The 12,492-nt window shown below is 40.0% G+C and overlaps 1 protein-coding gene across 2 annotated transcripts in view; it reads right to left on the bottom strand.

Moving 5' to 3' along the window:
* Positions 1-1,217: 1,217 nt before the first annotated feature.
* grk4 (G protein-coupled receptor kinase 4) overlaps positions 1,218-12,492 on the bottom strand; it is a 37,125-nt gene continuing 25,850 nt past the window's right edge. Inside the window, exons 9-16 of one of the 2 annotated variants that reach the window (XM_068589110.1) lie at positions 10,660-10,850; positions 9,054-9,091; positions 8,635-8,724; positions 8,234-8,442; positions 6,857-6,994; positions 6,069-6,206; positions 5,100-5,231; positions 1,218-4,510 (exon numbers count right to left, since the gene is read on the bottom strand). In XM_068589110.1, the coding sequence (XP_068445211.1) occupies positions 4,454-4,510; positions 5,100-5,231; positions 6,069-6,206; positions 6,857-6,994; positions 8,234-8,442; positions 8,635-8,724; positions 9,054-9,091; positions 10,660-10,850 (993 nt within the window). In that variant the 3' untranslated portion in view covers positions 1,218-4,453. Of the gene's footprint in view, positions 4,511-5,053; positions 5,232-6,068; positions 6,207-6,856; positions 6,995-8,233; positions 8,443-8,634; positions 8,725-9,053; positions 9,092-10,659; positions 10,851-12,492 lie in introns of both variants that reach the window. The other variant, XM_068589111.1, reaches the window with a different exon arrangement.

Genomic DNA, 12,492 nt, shown 5'->3' on the forward strand with positions numbered 1-12,492 from the left:
CAGGTAATAATACAGGTTTTGTGATTGTACAAAGTACCACAATACTAACAGTCGGAAAATAAATGTCAAAACCAACATATTTGATTCGACAATGTCCTTTAATAGTCATACGTTTCATTGATGGCACACAAACATGACAACAATTATGTGATCTCAAGGTATCTGTTGGTTAGCTTCCTTATTTCCATTTTCTGTGTGGTATGAGTAAAGGCCCTGAATACTTGTTACACCACTGAAGAAAGTAAGCAGAGCTGATGTGTCAATATCATTCACAAAGGTAATACAAGTTAGTTGTAGCTCTTGAACCTTAGTATTCAATCATAAATATAAAAATCCTGTCATCCATTTGCGCTCTTTCTGCGAATCAAGTCAAAGGGATACATCTCAAGGCCCAATCCAGCTGTGATCACCAGAACGGACGTCACTTAACGAAACGTTTCAGAGGAAAGGACGTCTCATTTCTCTTCAAACATATTTCCACATTTCCTCTCTCCTTGCATTGTTTTCTTGCATCATAGTCCCTCCCACCAGGTATGCATAAAGGAAAAGAAGCAATTGAGGGAAACATGAATGCAATTAGGAAAATTGTGATGTACCCAAGGAGAAAAACATGTGCATGAAAATCTAATGTATTTGGTCTCTGACATTATACCAAAGTTTATTAGTCCCTTGACTCAGTATAGAAAAATAATTAATGGCAAAAACACAACCACCCATTTGGAATACATTTAGACTGTGGCTCCGTGGTGAGCAGGGTCCTCCTTCAATCAGAGGATCGGCGGTTCGATCCCCGACTCCGCTAGCCCATGTCGATGTATCCTTGAGCAAGACACTTAACCCTAAAATTGCTCCCGTAGCTGCACCTACAGTGTATGAATGGTTGATAATACTGATGTGGCGCCTTGCATTGTAGCTCCTCTCATCAGTGTATGAATAAGTGATTGATGTCATGTAGTATTAAAGCGCTTTCCGTGGTCGGAAGATTAGAAAAGCGCTATACACGTATGAGTGCATTTACCTTAACTGTATGTACTGGGTCAAGAAAGTAGTAAACACTTTCAAAACAACTTACCTGCAGCATCTACCTCTAACCAATGCAGATCGTATATTGTGGCTTGGATATTGCTCATGTCTTACCAGCATGACACTATTTTCTATGCACATTTATTCACAACAAACAAATCAAATAAGTCAAGACTCAAGTATTTTTTATACAAATGGCAGTGTATTATTTCATAATTACAAATGTCAGATATGGTACAACAACCAGTGATACAACTTGTACAAGAATTAACAATGACTGCAGTGGTTGAACGACATGACTGTACAGATACAAAAAAAAAGAAGAAAAATCAGGCCCAGGCCCCGTTTGAATACCAATAATGCATTTGTCATTCCGCCCTTCCTTGAAACCATCACTGATCTGACATATCTGGACAGAAGAGTGGGAAACCCTGGAGAACCTCCAGGCATTGTATCGGTGGTTATCCCAAAACTCAACTCAAGTGACATCAAGGAGCTGAGGATCTCTCACTTCTAAACGTAGCTGGTGAGCTCCACCCCAGCTTTTTGTGGGAGACTCACCACCATCGCCTTGGAGGAAGCCAGGAGAGAAGGAATGCATGTTGTGAATTTAAACGGGGGCCAACTCAGCTGGTTACCTTGCCATTTATAAAGTTGTCCTCAGATACCAGTGAGATATGTTGGCACTAGAAGGTCATCATTTACATATACAAGGAACCTGAAGTATTACAAACCAATACATGCTTGAGTAATAAAACATATGTATTCTTTAAAACAGGCATTACAATGCACTTAGTGCGGACATTCAAAACTGTTGAGCTGTTTAAAGTTCCTTTATGTGAAGGAATTTCTCTCAGAATGGACGGAATGATAGAAAAGATGAAAAAAAGGCGGGATGTCAGAACGTAACTTGGTAATTGGCACATATAATAAAGGCTGTCAGTACTTTCTTCAGTATTTTTTTCAGACAACAAGACAAGTTTGATTTACTTGATGTTGCTTTTGGTATCATTGGCAAAAAAGTTAAAGACACTTCCTATCGTCATTGTCAAAACACACCATAGTGCAATGAAACTAAACAGACTTTCTTTACTGCTATATGGATGGTATAAGAGCAAAAGTTCAAACAATGAAAGAGGCATGGGTGGCAAACACAGTTTAGTTTCCCTGTGAGTGAATGTGTCTTAGTTACATATTAGAAATACATAATTTACAAGGTTTTTGAGGCTAAAGAGCTAAAAGGCTAAAATCTACATAGGCAAGAGAAATCAGCTTCAAAATGTGCCTGAGAGCAACAACAAAAAAATAACAAAGACACTCAGAAACTCAAGTGATGACGAGCCAGCAACAGATGCACACATTCAATTCCTGATTTTAGACAATGGAATGTGCAACAGGAGACAACATTTTTAGAACAAGCCAACTTTTTCAAATTAGATATCAGGATGGTTAGTTATACGAGTACCATTTTATTTGTAATGTCTTGAACGGTTTGAGTTATAAATGGGTGACATTGAAGTCCCTACATGATTCCTAACTGTTGTATTGTAGTACTTCAATGCATCAGATTGAACAGAAGCTGCATCTGCTTAAAATGAACAACACACACACGCACATAAACACACAATGTGAACATGTCCAGATTGGGTATTCACAGCATTAAAACAGGTGATGGGGAGCAAACAGCATCTGCCTTAAAAGCTAAATTCAAAAGCAAAACGGCTTCAAAGGCCTCCGAAATGCAAATGAGAAAAAAACAATTAGAACATGCTGAAAAATGTACAGAAAATGCATTTGTTCAAGACTGGTTAACTTGGAAGTAAACACATTGTCTATTATGAAACGAAAGTGCACAGCAGCTGTGGTTCTGCAAATGGATGACTGTTCTTTTACACATGATGACAATTCTGCCTGCAGGATGCTAATAAACATTATTCCCATGTTCCTCTCGGTCTACACACATTCGAACAACTCTTCCAAGCCATTCCTACGTCACAACATATAGGTTTTAAAATGGAATAGTTAAAGGTGGGTGCTGTTACGATCAAAAACAATTGTATTTTCATCTAGTACAAACACAGCCAAAGCCACAGGGTCTAACTGCAGGTCTACTAGCAGGATACTTGTCCGTCAGGCATCGTGCCATCTGTGATCAACAGGCTGTATCTGTATCTTGTTAATTTGATGCAACAGCAACTTGTTACCAAAATGACACTCTTGTCAGCTGCAGATCAGATCTCTTATACAGTGCCATCATCATCATCAGTCAGGTTATCCCAACTCCACCCGGCTTTCTGGTACACTGAAAATATGGTTGGCAAATTACTAAGATATTTTAGGGAAAAGAATTTCCGCTCGGCACGTGAAACAATAACCGGACACATCATGAAAACAAAGAAAAGCCAGATAGTACAACAAAAGAAGCCGTAAAAAAAAAAGAGATGAGGAATAAAGATAAACAAAAGACATGTTTTGCCTGAGTGAATAATGTAACAGACTTTGACTAAACAGCTGTTCTCCAAAAGGAAACAGTCTGATATCTGAAATAACCAATCTGAGCCTTTTAGAAGCCCATGAGAGAATTTTGGACGAATAATTATCAAACCTTCTTTTACCAAAAAACGCCTCTGATATTTACTCTAAATATACTAGTTGTTGCACTTGCTGACTCCATATTGTCGAAAATAAATCCATGCCATCTCTGCAAAAATGTAGTTGGTACAGGCACCTAGAAGACGGTTTACTACACTTAAGTCCAGAGAAACCTAGCTGACTGGGCTGATGGAAGGATGTGGATCATCACTTCAAACCCAATTTTAAGTCAAGAGGGGCAGATGGAGCATGGCATCAACACATTCCCCATTTGGACCAATGCGCTTCATTTAGAGCCACCCAAGCCCCGAGGGGGGCAGAGGCTAAGTGTTAGTTTGGGAATCTGGTGGATCTGATGTGCTAACAACACGTCATGTTGACCAAATCAATGACAAACATACAGCACGTTTAAAAATAAAATAAAAGGCTTTATGCTACATTGAGAAAAAAACAAAACAACTATGTACTGTGCTTCTTTAAATAAAAAAAAATCCCCGATACACATTGTCATACTCATTCCAAAAGAAAAAGAAATCAAAACATAATGTATGCATTCAAGTGGTACTTTTATGGCTTTTTGTACAATACAACCTTTAGTGAAAATATACATCTAGACATAAATTCAAGTACAAATGTACAAAATCTTTAAACTCATACTTTTTTCTTTAATTATAATACACTTTTAATACAGCTCATAAATACAGGTCAACATTCACTGAGTTCCTAAGATTGCGCTCGATTGGAGTTTGTGGTGAAGTTCAGCGGGTAGGGATGGGAGGAGGAGGAAGAGAAAGAGGAGGAAGAGGAGAAAGAGGAGGAGGCAGGTGGGAGGAGTGGTTTAAAGTCGTGAGGGCTCCTCGATCTCGTCGTCGCTGTAACCGCTCTTAAAACAGACCTGGGAAGAACCAGAAGTGAAGATAAGTCACCAACGTTATCAACTTTCATCACTACGTCATCTCACATGTGCAGGATGAGTTCACATTCTCCTGAAACGCCGACCTTGACTTCACCACATAACGTAGTATAACAATAAATGTAAGGTCTTTGTAATAAAGGACAGGTGAAAGTAACCTAATAATAGAGTAGTGGTTGCTGCCTATAAAATAAGTTATTTAATATTTTTTACCCACGTAAACATCTTGTGATATATGTCACTGTATCTTAAAAAGCAAATCTTAGTATTAAGTCTTCCCACAACCACAAACCATCTCCTCTCAAGACAAGACTCGTCTCGAGAGAACGTGGCACAGCTACCAATACAGAAAAGAATATGCAAAGGAAAAGAATAGAAAAAAAGAGAGGCCTTATTCTAACCCACCTAAACTAGGGATGACTTAACGATAAACTGCAAATTGATTCAAGGTTCGGGGGCTCCCACTTTCACAAATTGAGTTTGGATAAGGCCTGAAAGGAAGAAAAGAAGGAAGAGAAGAAGTACCTTAGCCCCCACCCCCTCGGACAGTTGCCGGAGCACTAGCACTTGCCTCTCTTCTGAACAGGCGGTAGAAGAAGCCTCTCTTTGGTGGAGGATTAGGCCGATTCACGTCCAGATCTGAGCACAGCGTTCCGTCAGTCTCGTAGACGTTGATTTCTTTAAAGCACTCCATCTCAATCATCTACAAAAAAAAAAAAATGAGGGCGAGTTATCCATCCTGATGACTTTCACTTCCTAAGGGAGTTTGGTTCTACAAAAGGCCTGTACGTCAGTATAAGGGAGGGCGCCATCTATGAGTAACCAACCCTCTCTACAGGTAGCTGTTTAAGTGTCTGGATTGAGCATTTAGGATGTAAATGAACACCTCCACACTGTGTCTCATGCATATTCAAAAACTTGACTAATGCATAAGCGATGGGAAATTCACATTTAAAGCATATACACCGATGTATCTTTCTCTATGTCACTCATAAAAAGGTCTCACATTGTGAAAAATGTTTTTTTTTAATTTTTAAAGCAGGTCTAATTGCTAAATAAATACTGCTAAGTAATCATGACACTGTATTCAGAAACTGCCTTTCAACAAGCTGTGTGATGCCACAACTACAAAGTTTGGACCATTTCATAGTTTTAAATGAAAAACCTGATAAATGTGTCTTAGTTTAGTCCCATATTTTCCGCACGTGAATAATATTAGCTGAGGAAGCAAACATGGGCCCAAGGTCTTGCTTAGCAACACAACTGTTAAAATACACTAAAACATTGCTTTATAGACAGAAGGTAAACACAGGTATATTCAGACTGACGTGTAAGAAAAACTGAGCCTTTTGAGCTTTGAACATGTAAACATGTTCTAGTAGAAACCCAATATACAGGTATAAACCTGGAATTGAGCATAATATGTGTGTATTAAAGGACTGTGTTTCCTTTAATATAGGAGTTTCTCTGTCCCTACTGTTGTACTGCATGCTGTGTGTCTGTTGTGGTACTGAACGATGACATCATCTGCCTGCAGTACCTCGTTCTGCCACGGGATGGAGACACTGCCTGTGACAAACTTGTGGTAGAAGTCGTCGTCGGTAGGGTCAAGGTTCACGCCTTTGACGGTGGAGAACTGCTCAATGTCCAGGACGTCTTTACAGTACACGGCCCGAGGCTGCGAGAGAGAGAAAACAGACTGTGAAAAGTGTATTTATTTTGGATGAAAGAGAGATGAGATACTAATCCTGAAATAATTCAGATGGATATTTTAATAACATGGAAGTCCTCATTAACGTAAAGACTCTTTGCAGCTGTTTTTCCTCAGCGTGGCCCTACTGACCTGAATCACCCAAAATAGAAACCCAGATAGCACTATCTACTGTCAGCTATTGATTTAACCTCTCAGGCCACTCCCTCTCTCTCTCACTCCGTCAATCATGACACTGCAAATGTAATGATTCGCTCGATGAACTGCGTTGTTATTGGAGGCAAAAATCTATGAGTGCAGCACACAAAGAAGCCAACAGTGTCTTTGTTTGAGCTACATTCTTCGAGGGAAGATGCCTCAGCCGTCTTCTACGCACAAGCTCTACTGGAGGTACTAGTACCAGTGATGATTACAACAAAACAGGGAAATTTAAATCGCTTTTAGGGGATGTCAAACAACACTGAAATCTTTGCCCGCTTTTCCCCACAATGATAACTGGCTTCTACTGTAAGTGTTTGTTTACTTGTGACAATGGTATTTCCTGTATGCTGAATTGCTGCTCGCTGAGGTTTTAGACTACAAGCTGTGAATCAAGCCTGTGTGCGTGCTGTTCTTACATCAGGGCTAAAGGGAGGGTCCAGCATGTTGGCCTCCAGCCGTTTGAAGTTGATGTTTCTGAAGATGGGGTGCTGCTTGACCTCTACGGCCCCTCGACCCTGACAACCCAGTCGCTCCTTGGGGTCCTTAGCTAGGAGCTGACACGCAGCAGGAGGAAGAAGCAGAAGAGGTTTAAACATCACAACGCGCCGAAGATGTGCATGCTCGCCCAAATGAATCTCACAAAAATTATGAACCAAGCCTCTATTTAAGCCCGATTCTTCAATCATAACCTAACCTCTAGTGTGATAAATAGAAAACATGCACATGGTCGTAGTTTGCATGTAATCCTTTTGCCTTTATGTATCTGACCCAACGTAATCTAATGAAGGCCGATACAAATCCATGCACTCAGGGCTTAATGCAGCACCATCATGGATAGAATTAGAGAGCGCCACTGCCGTCTCTATGAGAGCCTACGGATAATATTACCACCGCACCACCTACAGTGCAGCAAGCTTATGAAGTGGATGAGTGCTGTCTAGTGGTTTGGCTACCAGTGGACACTCTCACTGGCCCTGTTGTCACCCAAAAGCGGATGGCTTTCACAATCAACAGGTCAATGTCATCTCACTTTTTCACCACGCCTTTTTCTCTCTCTAGTTCCCAATTGTTTTGTTTTGTCTTTGCTCAACTCTTGCCCAACGAACACCAAGGTTCAAACCACTCTCACTTTCTGCTCTTGGATCACTTGTCTATTTTGAGCCCCACTCCACTCCACTCTCTCCACTTCCTTATTGTCTTTCTCCCATTTCTTGCTGAAACCGTTCTCCCCCCTCCACACTTTTACTCTCCTTTGGGAGATTATGAATCTGCTGAACCTCAAGGTAATAATAATCCACCGCGTCACACAAATCAATGTCTCGTCCTGCTCAGAGGCAAAGCATCACAGTGGCTCCCTTTTGCAGAATGGTCAGATTGTGGAAGAGACGGGAAGATTACAAGCTACATTATAATAAACTGATCTCCTTAAAGTTACACTAGACCATATGTATATTGGGTGAAATGACTATGTATATAGCCGAATATTAACTCTGCAGAGCAATTTAGCATCTTGCAGCTCATTGGTATGGTTTTAAGATTCACAAAAGTACAGTTCTTTCAAGATTCAGCATCACTGTAAGTTCTGAAATAAATTCTGCTTTTCATTTGTCACTGTGTCTGAGTGATTGGCAGAAGATAAAAGGTGCTCGCCTATTAAGGCCTCGTCTACTTATTATATTAATAAAAGCAGTTATTGCAGTAATATTGATCATTTCATGTTGTTTATCAAGACAAGGACTTGAAGTTTCCCAACTATACAAAACGGAAATGCACCTCCATCTCCTCTCTCTCACCTGTCTGCAGATGTCCTTCGCCTCTTCTGCAAACTTATCAGAGTACTCTTCCGGTTCCTCGCGCACCCGTCTGTCCACCTCCTCCCGCTTGACACGTTCCTTGCGCTTTCGGAAGGGCGACTGGCCCTGTATCATTTCAAAGATCAGGCAGCCGAGCCCCCACCAGTCCGGGCTAACGCTGTAGCTTTCGTTCTGGATCACCTCGGGAGCTGAGGGAGGGGAGAGGAGGCAGGGATGAGGAGTGAGAGAGCTCAGTTCAAGTGTCAAACAGGAACCTGACGTTTACAATCTGAATCAAGTGAAACGGAGACAGTTGATGAAGTTTATTGCATTGGTTTTTGTAAAGAAGGTTGACGGCTTGAGGAGGTAGAAGAGGGTATCAGAGTTACCCAAATTCTTACCCATGTATCCAACAGTGCCCACTCTCCCTCGTATCGTCTCTCCTTCAGGGATTTGAACAGCAAGGCCCAAGTCGGAAATTCGGATGTGTCCTGAAAAAGAACCACAGATTAATAACCTAACCAAGACATACTTTAAGCAAAGGTTGAAGCCATAGAGTTTACTCATGTTACACAAAAATGATCTTTTATGATAAAAGTGAAAAAGAAAGAGAATACAAAAAGTACAAGCACAAGAGATACATGAAAGGGATTCCTATTTCAAGATAAGACCGGGTTCCAGAAAATAGATGATATGGGAGTATGACTTAGAAGAAGAGTAGACTTTTGAGCCTGGGAGAGACACTTGAACATCATAATGTAAGCAAGTAACAAACTGTGAAGTTGGGTTACTTAAAAAGAGGAACAAAAATGGAACGTACCACGATCATCCAGAAGGATGTTTTCAGGTTTCAAATCCCTTTAGAAAAACAAAAAAAAACATATGGAGGAGTCATTTTGTTTATTTAATGCTCGTATCACAATAGACATTACATTGAATGATTTTACAATAAAATATAAATATTTTTACCCTTCACTTGTCATGTTGACATTTCATTGTCTTTTGTTGCCTGTGTTTCTACGATCTTTCATGTGGATTAATTAAGGTCCCAAAGGGGCGGTATTGCAGACAGAGATTTTAAATATAGCTCGCAACCTATTAAACAAATAATTGAACTCGTTCATTTTTTGGGCTGTGAACTTAGTTCAAAATTTTGAATTATGAACTGAACTAGCCCATGTAGAAAGCGAACTTTCACAACACTGTTGGTCATTACCTCGCATATTGATTACTTGGTAAACTGAAGCCATGTTCATTTTAATACCAAGTTTATTTTTTATACAGTAGACTTTTTACAGCAGTGAAAGTAGGACGTATGTATGTCCTCACAAAAGTACACCATCACCTTAATTATTCGCGGCTTTTGGGGTCCATCAACAAGCACGGCAACTTATCACACTACAGCTGGGTTATTGAGGCCACACTACAGCTGGGTTATTGAGGCCACACTACTGAGCGCAAGGACTACATCAACTCATAAGTTTTGATGATATTACTGTGAACTCCCGTATATTCCCGTGGAAAGTTTCCAATTTTGAATATTCCCGGAAATTTGGAACCCTAGGATTCATAGAAGGCTTATCTGAACACATATCTTTATTTATTATTATGTGTTTGTACTGAGCTATATTCCTGTCTAACAGTTTTACAACAGATGCGTTTTCTCACCACAGAACTCATTCATATGTTTTGGACTATTTCAATATTTGACTGTATTTTAACCCCCTTCTTTAGCCAACTCGTTGTCACACACGCAGAGATCAAGGAACACGGTGTGTTTATGTGACCACATGGGCTGTGCGTGTCTACATGAGTGCATGTATCCACCAAGAACACCAGTGTTTACCTTAACACTACTCTGAGTCTCCATTGAGTGAGAAAGGTGCATGACACCTCAGTTAAACCAGTACTACATTATTCCAGTAACACTTCATTATCCAGGACTTATAATTTGCACTTGTGCCAATCAAACACAAATGTGAACACTCTTATGGCAAATATCTCTTCACAACACCAGCGCTGGGACAAACAGTCAGACATCATACAATTATTTTTACTGGTTGAGTCGCGCTTCTCATGACAAGTAAACTAAATTTCCAGTGTAAATTTGGTGGACTTTTACTTTGAAGGCCAGGACATTTAGCCAGTGGTAGAGAAATTCTCTTGTACAACAACAAGCTTACATAATGTTGTTCTGGTACTATAAACCTCGTGAGGTCCTCAGAGACAGAGATCCTCAAAATACCCCTGAAAAATATCCTTAAGCCTCTACGCTCGAGGAAAGCTGGTCCTCCTACAATAAGCGATAATCTTCTAAACAGAAGTAAAAATAAATAAATAAAAATAATGTCTTAGTATAATCTTCTTGAAGTGATTACCCATCTACACTCTACCCAAAACAGTGTTTCTCCCCCATTTGGTCTAACCTGTAGACTATCCTCTCACGGTGCAGGTCCTCAAGGCCACAGCAGATCTCAGCAGCATAGAAGATGGCCCTCTGCTCGTCGAAGCCGGAGTTGCCCATGTTGTAGATGTGAAACTTTAAGTCACCGCCATTCATTATGGTCAACACGAGGCACAGCGCATCCTTGGTCTCATAGGCATATGCTAGACTAACCTGGAGAGGGAGGAAGATTTTGGGGAAGTGATAACGAGGGAGGTGAAGGACCAGTCAAGAAGTCGGTATAGAAGAGAGAAAGGGAGGAGGGGGATCAGGAAGAGGGAAGAGCAGTGGTAAGAGACAGGGTGGCTTGAGCAACATGATTGTTACATTTGGTTTATTCAAAGCCTCAAATAATCATCCATGTGGGGAATGTACACAGAGAAACAAAGACAGATATATATATATATATATATCACAGATACGGAAAAAAAAACAGAGGCGTCCTCTCCACTTCTTACTCCATGGCTTTCTGTGCTTTCCCTTTAATCCCACCATCTATCTCTCTTCTCTCCCTTCATTCCCACCAGTCTGCCCTCCTCTCCCCTCCTCCTTCCCCTCCCCCGTGTGGGTCAGTGACACGCAGGGTACAGTCTGTGTGCATCTGTGCTGCTGAGCAGGATGTTGCTGCCATCGGGAGGAATCCCATCTGCTCTGGACTGTGTGGTCAGAGACGGACCAAAAGAAGAGACGGGTGAAATTCTCATGGACCAAATGAACAACGCACTCACGCACTAAACAAACACACAAGCATAAACTACAAGCCAAAGCAAACAGTCTAATTCACACTATTTATATGTGTATGCATTAGCAATGGACCAATCTATTGAACTTGGTATAGCATAAACTATGTCTCTCACACTGGACTTGGTGTCCATATTTTCTTAAAATCACTTGAAAATGATGAATCCACAAAGTTTCCAAGTAACGAAAGCAGATCAAGTGTTAAATTAATAAGCTGTATGCCTCACTGTGTAGAAAACTGGAATCATTATTTTACGTGCAAGAAAACTTTAAAACCCAATTTAAATAGTGCTTTCCTAAATTTGTGAAATGTAAGAAATAAATACATAGATACATATGTACTAAATTGTTATTTATTATTGAAGTGTGAACTATCTTCAAACAGCTGACATGTTTGATCTTTCTCAGCTGTGTTGTCTCTTGGCACAAACGTAGAGAAGTTGGGATTTTTTTTATCGGTTTTGTTGTACCCCAAATTTAAAATCTGCATTTTTGTACATTAATGATCCTAATCTAGAGCTTGGCGATATGTAAAAATCAAATATCAATATATTTTTGACCAAATACCTCAATATTATACAGTTGGGTTGACTGCCTTCACAAAATATCTACACAATGATCATTTAGATAAATAATCATCAGTAATATGGATGTATAGACTATGTGGGTAAAGGTAAAAAAAATAAAATAGAACAGTCTGTAAATTACATCACTTTTCTGTAATGGAGCTTTTAAAACTAGGAAAAGACAACACTTCTGACACAATTCAATAGACAAAATCTACGACGATATCTAGTCCCTTTTCACAATATAATATCAACATATTGTCCTGCCCCATCTCATCCCTTTAAAAATAAAATAATATTCTCGGAATTAAGAAAACATTAAATGAGAAGACTGACTTATGATGCACGGCAAAAATAAAGTGTTTGATACTGGTGATAAAAAAGTGTTAAATTATAGGCAACGAAATCGGCATCAGATTGAGAACGCTCTACCACAGTTTCACCTGTCAGAGACTTTAGAACAGGGTCACCCCGCCCTCTGTCGCACACGCACACACACACACACACAC

The sequence above is a fragment of the Clinocottus analis genome, unplaced genomic scaffold (assembly GCF_023055335.1).
Source record: "Clinocottus analis isolate CAN_PGR_092001 unplaced genomic scaffold, fCliAna1.0.p SCAF_22, whole genome shotgun sequence".
In the NCBI taxonomy this organism is placed as follows: Eukaryota; Metazoa; Chordata; class Actinopteri; order Perciformes; family Cottidae; genus Clinocottus; species Clinocottus analis.